At 50.6% G+C, this 14,054-nt stretch overlaps 1 protein-coding gene across 2 annotated transcripts in view; it reads left to right on the top strand.

The window, feature by feature from the left end:
• ANXA2 (annexin A2) overlaps positions 1-13,657 on the top strand; it is a 44,148-nt gene extending 30,491 nt beyond the window's left edge. For both annotated transcript variants that reach the window (XM_084781584.1, XM_084781585.1), the window contains exons 5-13: positions 2,119-2,232; positions 5,531-5,621; positions 6,399-6,478; positions 7,921-7,980; positions 9,010-9,103; positions 9,935-10,030; positions 10,489-10,547; positions 12,120-12,242; positions 13,254-13,657. In XM_084781584.1, coding sequence (XP_084637710.1) covers positions 2,119-2,232; positions 5,531-5,621; positions 6,399-6,478; positions 7,921-7,980; positions 9,010-9,103; positions 9,935-10,030; positions 10,489-10,547; positions 12,120-12,242; positions 13,254-13,313 — 777 coding nt within the window. In that variant the 3' untranslated portion in view covers positions 13,314-13,657. The remainder of the gene's footprint in view (positions 1-2,118; positions 2,233-5,530; positions 5,622-6,398; positions 6,479-7,920; positions 7,981-9,009; positions 9,104-9,934; positions 10,031-10,488; positions 10,548-12,119; positions 12,243-13,253) is intronic.
• Positions 13,658-14,054: the final 397 nt, after the last annotated feature.

Here is a 14,054-nt window from a genome sequence, read left to right on the forward strand (position 1 = left end):
ACCTGAGTTCCATCCCCAGAATCCAGGTAAAAAAAAAAGCTAAATACACTGGCTCGTCATTGTAACCCCAGCGCTAGGGAGTGCAGCCAGGAGGGCTCCAGCATTCCTAGGTTCCCCGGATGAGCAGCCTAGCTGGTTCAGAGCTGAGGAAAGAAGTAGACATTAACCTCTGACCTCCAGATGTTACACACATGTGCACACACACACACACACACACACACACACACACACACACACACACTGTTTGGCTTCTTCAAATCATTGCAGCAAGTGAGCTTGCCTGAAGTGCTGTGGTCTACCTCGCTATCTGCAGCATGCTATTTTAGGAATCTGTGTGTGTGTGTGTGTGTGTGTGTGTGTGTGTGTGTGTGTGTGTGTGTCCTTTGCTGGTCCACTAGTGGTTAAAAACAGCCCCCATTAAGGGTGTGCCTCTTAATCTTTTAACGTCTTGCTATTCAAAGCTTTTGATTTATTCTCGGACGGCGCCATCAGAGTGGCTTCATGCAGCTCCCATCCGACTCGGGGCTCTCACTTCCAGCCACAGTAAAGGGGGCCTGAAAGGAAGCCAGAAGAGACTTTGTGTCCCTGGAGGTGGCATGCCCACTAGGTCCTGGGAGTGACGGGTCAAGCCTTTCTGGAGTGCTGTCTCTCGTGCTCTGAAGCAGTCGGAAAGGACATAAATAGGGAGCAGCTGGCCCCCTTCACGCGAGTGCATTAAAATTCTTCCTTCTCTAGACTCGTATTAATCTTCTGCAGTGAGGCCCAAGAGGGGATGTTTTATGTCTCTAGCTTTCCCAGAGGATCTGAGAGCTGGGCGAGCCAAGCTCCTCTTGGAACAGGAGGTCTCCCATTTTGGACAGCGGAAAATAACGGCTCATTCACTGTGGTCTTGGAACTGCATATGCACACAAACAACAGATAGATGGTGAACACAGGTCCCTCACCACCCGCTGCAGAGTCATGAGAAGTGTCCACGAACACACAGGCGTTACCATGCGCTAGGGACAGCCTGCCGACCTGATGGTCCTTAAGGGCCAGGGTGATTGTCACAGCTGCTTGAGGCAACTTCTGAAGGATGCCCTAGCAGGAGCATTGTTTGTCAAGATACAATCTAGAGCAGCGGGTGTCAATCTGTGGGTCTGATCCCTTTTGGGGGGTCGAACGGCTCTTCCGCTGAGGTTAGAGCAGAGATGGTGGTGCGCAGTGTCAGGGGTGGCTGGACTGAGCTGGAAATCACTTACCCTCAGGGGTCCAGTGTGGACAGCTGGTGTTATAATTGGTACGTGTTGTTTCAGAAAGACCTTCCTACCTCCCATGCATGTTTAGGATATCAGGAGCCAGAGAGAGAGAGAGAGAGAGAGAGAGAGAGAGAGAGAGAGAGAGAGAGAGAGCGCCTAGTCAGACTGCTCTCAGTGCTTCCTCACGTGTGCGCATCCTAGAGCAGATGGCATGTCAGCTGTAGAGCCAGGGACAGGTGGGTCCCCCAAAATCCAGCCTACAGGGCCAAGTTCCAGGCCAATGAGAAACCCTACCTCACACTGAAAGTGGAGGGCACCTGAGGAATGACACCTAAGTTTATCCTGTGACCTTTATACACATGCACATCTTCACACATGCACACATGTATGTACACACACACACACACACACACACACACCACGTGAAAACAAGAAAGAGAAAACAATTGCAGTTCAGCTCAGCTGTGGCTCAGTCTATAGACATGGCCGGTAAGAGTCCAATTCTAAAAGCCACCCTGAATTAAGGACATCTGCCTACCTACGTGACTTGATTAGAACCGTGTGTTCTCACCTCTTTCTAATCCTGACTTTAACCTTGGAAAGTGCCCTGTGTCCCACAGGGTGTCCCCGCTGTACCGTGAAGCTCCACTCTTAGCTCTCACTGGTTTCTGTAGTGGACGGCCTGGAGGACGGTGGGCTTTGTTACCCGTGGTTCCTGCCCTCCTGGGCTGACGAAGGGCTTGTCGGGAGGACACTCTGCCCTGACCACAGACTGGTCACTCAGCCTGCTCCTTAGGCAGAGCCGCCTTACTTCCGCCTCGCTGGGCTTAGGGCGGTATCGGTTGTGCGTGCGCGGCTCTTAGACATCTCGCTTTTGCAGGAGCTCCCGTCAGCACTGAAGTCAGCCTTGTCTGGCCACCTGGAGACGCTAGTTTTGGGCCTGTTGAAGACACCTGCCCAGTACGATGCTTCCGAACTGAAAGCCTCTATGAAGGTAACTGAGCGAACGGAGTGTGGGATGTCACCTGTCAACCGCCCATTAGCGTTTGCGAATTACAGCCTTTTGAGTGTAATTAGGTGATTGTCAGTTGTGTTGAATTCTTATTTGAAGTCGTCCCCCCCCCCCAGTGCTATAAGTTGTCAGAATTTGAACCAAAAATATTTCAATCTCTCTCTCTCTTAAAGACTGCAATGAAATTTCCTGATGCTGAGAATCCAGTTAGCAGCTGCTCAGACTCAGCACCTGGGCGATTGGAATGCCTTTTGGGAAAACTGCTTCCTTGATTACACTTCCTCTTTAAGGAGGATGTGTGTAGTTTTAAGGAGTAAGAAAGACAGCTTTTGTTCAGCAAAGCTTGCAGATTCTGCCCGTGCCCTCCAGGCTGCTGACTTTCTCCAGTCCCTCCAATCCCTACCTCCCCACCCCCAACTCCGAGCCTCCGAGCCTCCCCACCTCCCACTCCGAGCCCCACCACCCCCATCCAGTCCTGGGCCAAAATTCAGATTTGGTCCAAAAATTAGCAGTGTAGTGCGGGTGAGGGTCGACTTTGGGTTGGAAATGGCACCTGAATTCAATGGGAAGTTTTGACAGGACATAGTACTGTTTTTCCAAGCTTTGATTTTCCAAAGTTGTTTTGAACACGGAATTTGAGGTTAAATTAGTAAATTCTAGTTTGGAAGCACCCTTGGGTTTTGTGCCCACCTGAGCTACACAGTACTACTTAAATGTAAGAGATATTTAAATGCCCAAACCAGCAAAGCTCAGGGCTCTCTTCTATGTGCGCGTGCGACGCGTTGGATAATCTATCACTGCCCTCTGCTGGTAAATCTTGGTAAGGCATCTGCAGTGAGGGGATGCCCTCATGGTTGGGCTGTCGTCCTATGCCCAGAACACACACAGGGAATGAGGCCCCTTCACGTACAGGGTATAACACCTCCACGATCCCTCGATGGCTCAGAGCCTCTGTAGGGCTTGCTAAATCTCTTTTTCTTTAGTTCCTCAGCACAGCTCATGGCACTCTGTGTATTTGGGGTGGGCTTGCTTCGCGTGTTCTAGGCAGGCTCTACTACAGGGGAGATACCAGCAAGACCACTGCTATGTCAAAAAAGGCATGGGGTGCATGCTAATAATCCCAGCACTCCACAGGGGACGGGAGGCAGGGGGACCAGAAGTTCAAAGTCTTCCTTGGCTACATGGGACCTTGGAGAGAGAGAGAGAGAGAGAGAGAGAGAGAGAGAGAGAGAGAGAGAGAGAGAGAGAGAGGTTCATGTCAGCAACAGCTTGATGAAGGTAGCACACCTGAGATCGGCAGGTCTTTGCACCACTCGGCCCGTGTGTGAGCCAATCTTTTCCTGGGGTTCTTTAACTATCAACACTTAGATCAGTTCATCTCACTTCTGTCAGGAATCCACTTAGTTGTGATTCAAGCGACTTTACTGGTATCTATTATTAGGTATCACTGACTTGAAGCAGACCTGTGTGAGCTGTCAGCCGCTCCACTAATCTAAGGAACTGAACCCGAATGGACGGTGCTTTCGCTGTGCCATCTTTGGCTCGGTGCCAGCTCTTCCATTAGCTAGCACGGCTGAGTGGCCCCTTCTGAAATACGCAAATCTTGAAGTGACGTTTAACTAAAATGATGCCTCCCCGCCCCCACCCCCTCAAATCTGTTTTCACTTCAGGCAATACCCGTGGCAGTGCCTCGCCATATGTCTCAGGAGAAGTTGCTCCTGTGATAAGAATTGTGGGTACCGCTTTGAAAAGCTTGAGTTTTAGAAACTGCCAAGGTCACCTTTGGAAGCAGAGATAAGACCCTATTAGGACTCTCTGATGTGTGGGTGATGGAAGAAGCGATTGATTCCATGCCGACCTCACTTCCCTTCAGTCAGGACACTGCATTTCTTCTGGCATGCGAGTTAGTGTCACTCTGCATCTCTGCCATCTTTGAAAAAGCTGCCTCTTCCCTGGAAACACTCAGAGATGCTCTGTGGCCTCAGAATACCCCTCAGAGGGTCAGGGTGCTGGAGCGAGGGAAGGATTTGAGGGTTGTATCGGAACCTGTGAAAGATCATGACTTAAAAATCTCCAGGAGAAGAGTCAAAGACTAGATTAGGACTAAAATTAAAAATTAACCATTAACCCGGGGCTTAGCTTAGATTATACAAGGCACATTTTAAAGGGGGCAGATGCACTCTAATAAGTTTAATTAATAGCTGACACACTTTTCATGTGGATAAGTACCTTTCTTATTGTATTAACACCTTATAATTGATTTACATTTTAAACAGTTGTAATTCTGCTTAGTTCAAAGTGGTACCTCTAGATTCATGAAGACATACACTAGAGGACCCTGGTTATTAAGTCTCCACTTTGATCAGGAGGCCAGCTTTGAAATACATGTTTCACTGAGGCCTTTCAAGCTCTCCGGCATGCTCAAAAGTGTATATATTAAACCCAAGTATCTCACTCATTAAACCCTCATTTCCTAATAAAATGCTGGCATCTAGGCTTGTTTGGCACTTTTTTATTATTTCCTTTTCCTTTACTAAAACACCCAAAAAGTGCAGAGTAATCAAGCAAAAGTGGGAGTAGCAAGATGCATTTTTTTTAAACAGTAAGCTATTTTTTGCATTTCAAAGAAGTGAGGCTAATTTTTACCCTAACGGCACTGGCACCTTTCTCTACTCTAAGGCTATGGCAGCTGCCTGACAGTGACCACATACCGTTTCTTAGTCGACGAAGACAACTATTTCCTGTTTATTAAAATTGTGGGTGGCTGTGATAGACACCAACAAAGAGAAACAGCAAGCAGGAGTCCCACGGCCTCCTCTCTCTCACAGGGAGAGTCTAGGCTGTGCCTTCCCATCCTCTTTCTTTCTCTCTCTTTCTCTCTCTTTCTTTCTTTCTTTCTTTCTTTCTTTCTTTCTTTCTTTCTTTCTTTCTTTCTTTCTTTCTTTCTTTTCCCCGAGATAGGGTTTCTCTGTGTAGCCTTGGCTGTCCTGGACTCGCTTTGTAGACCAGGCTGGCCTCGAACTCACAGGGATCCGCCTGCTTCTGCCTCCTGAGTGCTGGGATTAAAGGCGTGCGCCACCACGCCCATCCACTTATGCACCATCTTGGGATCTGGTGCTGTGACAGGAAAACAGCCTTAGCTAGTGCTTAAGGAGTGAGGTGCAGGCTGCTCAGGAGGGCTGTAGCAGGGAGAGGAGCCATCAATGTACAGTTGACAGAGGCCAGCGGAGCACGCTGAGGTGGGGGAGTCCGGCTGATGTCTGGGTTTCTTGCCTCACAGGGTCTGGGGACGGATGAGGACTCCCTCATTGAGATCATCTGCTCGAGGACCAACCAGGAGCTGCAGGAGATTAACAGAGTCTATAAGGAGAGTGAGTGCCCCGTTCTTGAGCTCCGCCCTCTTAGCCACTTTCTTTTTTCTTTTCTTTTTTTTTTAAAGATTTATTTATTTACTTATGTATACAGTGTTCTGCTTGCATGTACACTTACAGGCCAGAAGAGGGCACCAGATCTTATTATAGATGGTTGTGAGCCACTGTGTGGTCGCTGGGAATTGAACTCAGGACCTTTGGAAGAGCAGCCAGTGCTCTTAACCTCTGAGCCATCTCCCTTAGCCACTTTCTTTGTTGAGCTCTCACTAACCCTAGAGCTTACCGGTTAGGCTGGCCAGTGGGTCCCAGGGTTGGCCCTGTCTCTGCCTCCCCAGCGCTTGGATTATAAGCACACAGCTGCCACATGATGCACACTTACAGAGGTCAGAGGACAACTCCCAAGGCAGCTGCTGTAAGGAGTGCTTAGGCTGGAACTCGGGTCATCCGATGTGGCTGCAGGCACTTTTGCCTACTGAGCCATCTCACCAGCTTGAGAAACAGTGTTCTAATTAGAAAAGCGTTTGCTGATTAGCACGCCTAAGGACTTCTGGGTTTGACTTAGACTTGTCTGTAGCACTGACAGTCACCCTAGCTCTGATCTCATGGCGCGGTGGACATCCTTCTAGGGACTTCTCCCTCAGCTGGGGACTCAGGAGTAGGACTATGTCCACACTAGCACAAAGATGCCTTCTGAAACCTGGTGGGTGACAGCTAGTTGGGGTGGGAGGTTGGGGTATACCAGCGGGAAGCGTCAAGCCAGATGTGTTGTTTTCCCAGTGTACAAGACTGATCTGGAGAAGGACATCATTTCCGACACATCTGGTGACTTCCGGAAGCTGATGGTCGCCCTTGCAAAGGTGGGTCTCTCAGTCTCTGTCTCTGTCTCTCTGTATCTCTTTCTGTCTCTCTGTCTCTGTCTGTCTCTCTGTGTCTGTCTGCCTGTCTGTCTGTCTGTCTGTCTGTCTCTCTCTGTCCCTCTCCCCCCTCTTCCCCCCTTTTGCTTTCTTCCACAGCAGGCACAGCTCCTTCTATACTGGGGAGGGAATTAACTAAATCCTTGTGCCTGCTCAGAAATTCTGTTGCATTCCTGTCGCTGCAGAGCTGTCATATTTGTTAATAGGATTTCTTATCCTGCAGAACCGTGCGGACAACTGGACTCTAGGGCTAGGGGAGGGGTGGGCAGCCCCCAAGCTCTGGCCTGGATTTCTGTGCTAACCTGCACCGAGTGACTTAAGGAAGGTCACTTTGTCCCTATTTGTGGCCAACCCAGACGCCTTAGGTGACCTTACTTCTTTCACCTTTTGCTGTGTTGTGTGTGCACACGTGGCCTTTGCGGCCCTTTGGAGTGAGTGAGTGTGTGTGTGTGTGTGTGTGTGTGTGTGTGTGTGTGTGTGTCTTCGTGGGCTCCTTGTTAAGGTTAGCACATTAAGGCCTGTCTCCTGTGAATCTCTAGTTCTGGGCAGTCTGCACCTGAGCTCCTGTCTGTCAAGGGAAGGGAGTTCTCTCGGGGAGCCCTGTGGCAAATGAGTGAGGTGTGTGCTGCAGCCTGGCCCACTCCCATCTCCGTGACAGTGACAACCCTGCGCCTCTCCTGTCTCCATTTGCTCCTGTCTGGGTACCACAATCTCTGGGTCTCTTTAGAATCTGCTTGCATCATTCTGCTTCCTTGACCAAAACCCATTGCTGTTGCATCCTATCAGAAAGCCCCACCGCTTTCACCCTGGGCCTGTCAACCCTCATCTTCATCACTGATTCTGTCCTGCTCTGTGACCCCTCTGGGCAGGTGCGTCACTCACCTCTACGCCTGTTCCACATCCTCCTGTCTTGTACAGTGTGGCCCAGCCTGCCATCGTACTGTTAGCCCCTTAGGGTTGTGCGCAGGCCCCATCCTGTTATTCCCGAGCTCAGCTTACTGTTTACCACAAGAGCGTCCCCTCTGCTCGCACATCCACACCGTCACAGCACTCCCAGCTGTCATGCGTTTTTACCATTGTGCACAGTTTGAGGGGAGAGACCTAAACAGCTTCACCTTCTCCAGGGCGTGGGTCAGATGCTTACTCGGCACTGGGTCCCCAGGGATGGCTAACGATGGCGGCGAGGCATAGTGTGCCCGATTCCTTCTCTGACTGTCTCTCTCTTCTTCGGCCTTGTCTAAATTAACATGCGGCAAACTGCAAGTGGCACTTGTTTGTTCAGGAATGAAGCCATAGCTCACCCGAGTTGGCGAGGGGACACCCCCAGCTTTACAGTGCACTAAGAGCTGGGGCTGATGGTCACCCTTGTTCCTATTTTCCTGTAGGGCAGACGAGCGGAGGATGGCTCGGTCATTGACTACGAACTGATTGACCAAGACGCTCGGGTATGTGCCAAGCTTCTTGGCTGAATTTTACATGGTGTGTGCATTTGGAGGGGGTTGTAGGCCACGCAACCACTTATTTAGCTCCAAGGAATAATCTCAAACTAATATCTGTCACATTGCCTGGGATGGAGACTTGGTTGACCAGATGATTCTGGCTCAAGGGCTCTCAACATGGTTGTAGACAAGATGCTGCTTAGGGCAGCAGTTAGTGAGAGTGTGGCTGGGTCAGAGGGACCTTCTCTGTGTGGCTCGTGCGTGCTTCCTGTTGGCAAGAGGTGTTAGCATTCCTCCACACCGACCTTCACAGGCCTGCTTCATGGGTCCTAACAACATGGCGGCTGTCCCTAGAGTGAGTGACCCAAGAGGGGCCCAGTCCCAAGTGTCGTACCCTGGCACTCTTGTTGTATTCTGACCATTAGAAGTGTGAGTCCATGGACCCAGCCCACAGCTGTGGGAGGGGGGAGGGGCAGAACTAAGTTATGTCCCTCCCAAGGGAGGAATGGTCTTTTTAAAGCCCTGCTTCATCCGAGAAGATGAGGTTTGGTTCTCCTTTCTGGGATCCATGCTTGCGATGCTGGTGTTAATGACCGGATGTGGTGTTGATTGCATGGAAGTGCTGCGTCCTGACAGTAAGCTAGTAGAAAGGCTCCCTGCTCTGCTCGGTGGGGACAGAGGAAGGTGACAAGGGCCTGTCACCTCCTCATAAAGCTGACTTAGATAGCTGTGAACCAGGTGTGCCTCACCTGGAGGGTCGGCTGTTGGGTGATCTCGAAGCTTGTCACGAAATCATGTGCCTCAGTTGTAAAGCCCATACAGAGTATGTCTGGCATGAGAGGAGGATTTGTAATAAGCTCTTGGAGCGGGCTATGTGGTCTAAGGGGATGGCTCAGCATGGCCCTGAGAAGCCAGAAGTTTGAGTACCTGCTCTAACATGGTGCGCTCCGGGTCACACCTGCAGTGTGGGCTTGCTGAGTTAATGCTTGCTCAGGGCTGTGTGGCTAACTTCCTGGTTGTCTGCGTCTTTCACAGGAGCTCTATGATGCTGGGGTGAAGAGGAAAGGGACCGACGTTCCCAAGTGGATCAGCATCATGACTGAGCGCAGTGTGTGCCACCTCCAGAAAGGTGGGTGCTGTGCCGAGGAGGCCTCAGGCGCTCAGGGGGCTCTCTGGTGGCATAAGTGTAGGCTGTACAGAAGCAGAGATCTCCCAGAACAAGGCTCAGTTTCCACTTGGCTATAGGCTTCCTTCCTCATTCTTATTATGGAACCTCTGTCCCCAAATATGTCCTATATTTGATATGTTAGTTTGACCTTGTGTGGGGGTGGGGTGGGGGGGTGGTAGCCAGAGGTAAGCCTCAGGTGTCACACCTTTGGAGCCGCTCACCCTGGGCTGTTTTTGTTTTGTTTTGAGACTCAGTGGCTTTAGTTCAACAAGTAGCCTAGGCAGGCTGGCCAGTGAGCTGCCATCTCCTGCCTCAGCCTTCTCAGCACTGGGCTTGCAATCACACGCCACCATGCGGGTTTTTTTTTAAAAAATGAGTTTCATTCCTTATGCCTGCAAGACAAGCATGTTGCCCACTGAGCCGTCTCCCTAGCCCTTGTGGGGGAATCCTTTGATCTCGCTCTGTTGAAGTAGAGCGCAGGACCAGCTGGCTCTCTACTGTTTCTCATGACATCCAGCAGATGGAGATGGCCCCGTTGTGTGGCCTAGGTAGAGCCGTTAAAGGAGCCAGACCTGGGCCCTCTGGCAAGACAAATACAAATCAGCTCTGGTCCACCAGGGTGACCTCCAGCCACTGGGATGGCATCCATGATCACCTTTAGTTGTTTGCTGCTGCTGCTGCTGCTGCTGCTGCTGCTGCTGCTGCTGCTGTTTTTAATTGTGGTGTATAAATATGTAGGTCATTGGTGCAGCTTCAACCAGCACTTCTGATATTCTTTACTGCTTTCCTTAGTGTTCGAAAGGTACAAGAGCTACAGCCCTTATGACATGCTGGAGAGCATCAAGAAGGAGGTCAAAGGGGACCTGGAGAACGCCTTCCTGAACCTGGGTGAGCGGGTGTGGCCCCTTCTTCCCGGCAGGGAGGTCAGAAACAGGAGGGAGGAGCGAATGGCTATGTGTTTACTTCGAGGGGACGTGGGAGGCGTGGTGCGTTTTCTGCATGCCTGGGACAGTTTACGCCTGGAGGTGTAAGGACGTGGAAGTGCAGGTGGGCTTCAGTGGGCAGAGTGGACAGTTGCCAGGGAGGACTGGGCAGCTGGAGGAGACAGGGCCGTGACTAGGAAGCCCCCACGTCACCAGGTCATCGCTGACCTGCACATCTTGTGACTGGAAACACCACAGTGGGGGGTGAATGTGGTGGTTCACAGGAGCCTGCGTTTTTCCTGAGCCGTCTACATCTGCGTCCGGGTGGCAGGCCCGTTGCGGTCAGTGTCTTGGGGCCAGGCCATCGTCTTCCTCATTGCAAAAGCAGCTTCACCCCTGACCTGTGTTGTCTTCTTCCCACAGTCCAGTGTATACAGAACAAACCCCTGTACTTTGCTGACCGTCTGTATGACTCCATGAAGGTAAGGGTGCTGGCCGGGAGGCCCCATTTCCACCAGCCCCCTCCTCTGTCTTGGCTCAAACTGAATCTTCTTGGCTAAAGTTTAGAGCAGTGGTTCTCAACCTTCCTAACGCTGCGGCCCTTTGGCACAGTTCCTCATGTCCTGATGACCCGCCCCCACTCCCCCAACCATAAAGTTATTGTCACTACTTCATCACTGTAATTTTGCTACTGTTATGAATCATAATGTAAAATGTCTGATGTGTGGGATATCTGATACGCAGTCCCAGAGAGGATTTGACCCACAGGTTGAGACCCGCCGGCTTAGAGGAAGGGTTCCCGCCAGCGAGCTGAGATTGTACTTGGCAGGCGAGGAAGCACCAATCCATCCCCCCTCAGCTGTTTAAGAATGCGTGACACAGGATGAAGTGTCACTGGTAGGGGAAGGGTAGGGGACAATGGTGTCTGTTTCCTGTTGGGGGTTTCAGTCACAGCCTGCCTCCTGTTCTCCTCAGGATAAAAGTAAACAGGATGAGAGAGACCGTCAGCAGGTACTAGGCAGTAGCTTCTCAGTCCCCTCCCTAGAGTCTTGGCAGGAAACCCTGCAAGACCTCCACTTTCACCTTCTGGAGCCCCCCCCACCTCCCACCCCCTCAGCCCCCCCCCCTCCAGCCTTGGCCAGCTTGCAGGCACACCGCAGAACCAGCGCTGTGTGTTCTTCCTGCATGAACTGCCCCAGACCAGTCGGTTTCTCACCCCTCATCCTGTCACGAGTGTGCTGCTTTCCAGGGCTTTGCTTTGTCCACTCTGGAGCCACCTCCTTTGTCCATGCCTCCCTCCTTGGGCTCCCTGTCACAGAATTCCCTCACTGCAGGCTTCTCCGTGCATTCACACAGAATCATGAAAACGGCACGCTGGCCCGTCCTTTCTGCATCCCTAAGTGTCAGCAGCCCTTTGTGGCATACGCAAGCTTTCAGGCTGGCCTCCCTAAGCACAGAGCTGACTTTAGAGGTGGCTCAACAGTTCAGAGCACACACTACTTACTACTGCGAAGGGCGCGAGTTCCCAGGGTCTATTCTGAGTCACTCACAGGCCCCTGAACCTCCAGCTACAGGGGATCTGATGCCCTCTTCTGGCCTCTTTGTGTACCTACATGCACACACATGTGCTCCTCCATACACATACTTGGAAAATTTAAAATAAATCTTTAAAAATTCAACTGTGCTTGGAAATCCAAGATGCTCATTTTTTGTTAAGGAGAGAGTGTCAGTACTGTGTTTTCAGTCTTGTCAGATGGCAGCACTGAGCACCGTCAGTGGCTGGAGAGATGGTGTGCAGGCACTAACAGCAGTCACTGCTCTGGCAGTGAACCTGCCATGCTGGGACTCTAACACTTCTCTTACAAACCCCAGAGGACACCCACCCACCCATCTACCCACACAACACACGCAAATTTAAAAAATAGAAAACAATCATTTTTTTTTTTAAATCCAAAACAATGAAAGCACAGTAGAGCCAGAAGAATGAGGGAAGTGCTTTTTATAATGATAACATTGTCAAGGAAGTTAACTTGGGCCGTTGATTTGACTTTCAGGGCAAGGGGACCCGTGACAAGGTCCTGATTAGAATCATGGTCTCCCGCAGTGAAGCGGACATGTTGAAAATTAGATCTGAATTCAAGAGGAAATACGGCAAGTCTCTCTACTACTACATCCAGGTAAGACATGGTGTGTGTGTGTGTGTGTGTGTGTGTGTGTGTGTGTGTGTGCATGTGTGTGTGTGTGTGTGTGTGTGTGTGTGTGTGTGTATGTGTGTGTGTACGCAGGTGGCTGGAGAGGGCACTGGGCTGGCTCTGCCAGGCATGGTGTGTGTGCATTCATGTGTATGTGTGTGTGTGTGTGTGTGTGTGTGTGTGTGTGCATGTATGTGCATGCATGCCTGTGTGTGTGAAGGCCAGTGGCCAACCGCTGGTGTCATTCCTCAGGAACTGTTTACCTTGTTTGCGGAGACAGACTTTCTCACTGAGGCCTGGGGCTCACTGACTGGCTAGTGGACCCCAGAAGTTTGCCTGTCTCTGCTCCCAGTGCTGGCGTCACGCTGTGCATCGCCGACGGTGGTTTTTTAAAGCAGGGGATTGAACTCAGGGGCCCATGCTTGTGTGGAAAGCACGTTATAGTGCTTCCTCCCCAGTCCCTTCTCTTTTCACTTTGAGAAGATTTCTTGCTAAGATGTCTGAGCTGGCTTTGAACTTGTGATCCTCCTGCCTCATCCTCCCAGGTAGCCTGTCTTGGTCTGTAGTCACCGAGGACAATGGCAGAGGAGGGCTCAGTGCCACCGCCATGCTTGTTAGGGGCACAGGTCTCCAGCCAGGGACAGTTAAACTCTTAGAAATCATTTCTTCACTTTGTTAGTCATTTTCGTAGAATCCACGAAGCTTCAAAGGGAAGCAGCCGAGGGTCCACCTGGTGCTGCAGGACTCCCTGCGGGAACTGCAGTGTGGGCTACATTCTCTCTATCCTTGCAGTCGTGGTAGGACTGGAAGTACCATTTCCCATGGTGCTTCAGGGGCCGGGCACGGGTACCCTGTGCAGCTCTGCAGCATCTCTACAGCACACCAAGGCTATGGCAGCTTGCTGTGGAGTCTGTTCTTTTTTGTTTTTGTTTTTGTTTTTCCTGACACTACAACTTTTTCTTTTCTTTTCTTTTCTTTCTTTCTGGCTACTTGTAGCAAGACACCAAGGGTGACTACCAGAAGGCGCTGCTGTACCTGTGTGGTGGAGACGACTGAAGGGCTCGGCGTAGTGGCTCACCCAGAAGTGGCCCTACCTGTGTCCCCCACCTAACTTCTTAGAGAATCAGCTTGCCACTAATGGAACCCTGAGCTCCTCCCTGTGAAGATGGCCCATCCCCCACCTTAGCTGCCTTAGCACAGCCTGGCTTCCCCTTCATTCTTTCCTTTATGCCAAAAACAAAAAATAAAAATAAAAAAAATAAAAAAATAAAAAAAAAAGAAAGAAAGAGAAAAAAAGAGAAGAACATTCCAGGGAGTTGGGCACACCATCTGTGACATGAGACAAACCACCTCTTATGTACCATGTCGTGAATAAACCATTTTTACTTTAGAAACAACAATGCCATTGCCTTCGTTTCCAGTGCTATTATTCAGAAACCAAACATGCTTGGGACTTGATTATCCACCCAGGGAGGCTGCTCCTAAAGGAAGAAAGTTCTAGAACTGAGCCTCTAAGGATGAATGGATTTAAATTATACACAGTTCAATGTTCAGTTCTTAAGCAAGGGCTATAGCACTCATCTGGGTTTGTACACACTTTTCCTTGAGGACAGCAAATGTTTTGCCAAGTGGTGGTGGCACACGCCTGTAATCCCAGCACTCGAGAGGCAGAGGCAGGTGGACCGCTGCGAGTTCGAGGCCAGCCTGGTCTACAAAGCAAGTCCAGGACAGCCAAGGCTACACAGAGAGACCCTGTTACGAAACAGCAAACAAAAACAAAAACAAAAACAAACAAAT

The sequence above is a fragment of the Acomys minous genome, assembly GCF_964271855.1.
Source record: "Acomys minous genome assembly, chromosome: 5".
In the NCBI taxonomy this organism is placed as follows: domain Eukaryota; kingdom Metazoa; phylum Chordata; class Mammalia; order Rodentia; family Muridae; genus Acomys; species Acomys minous.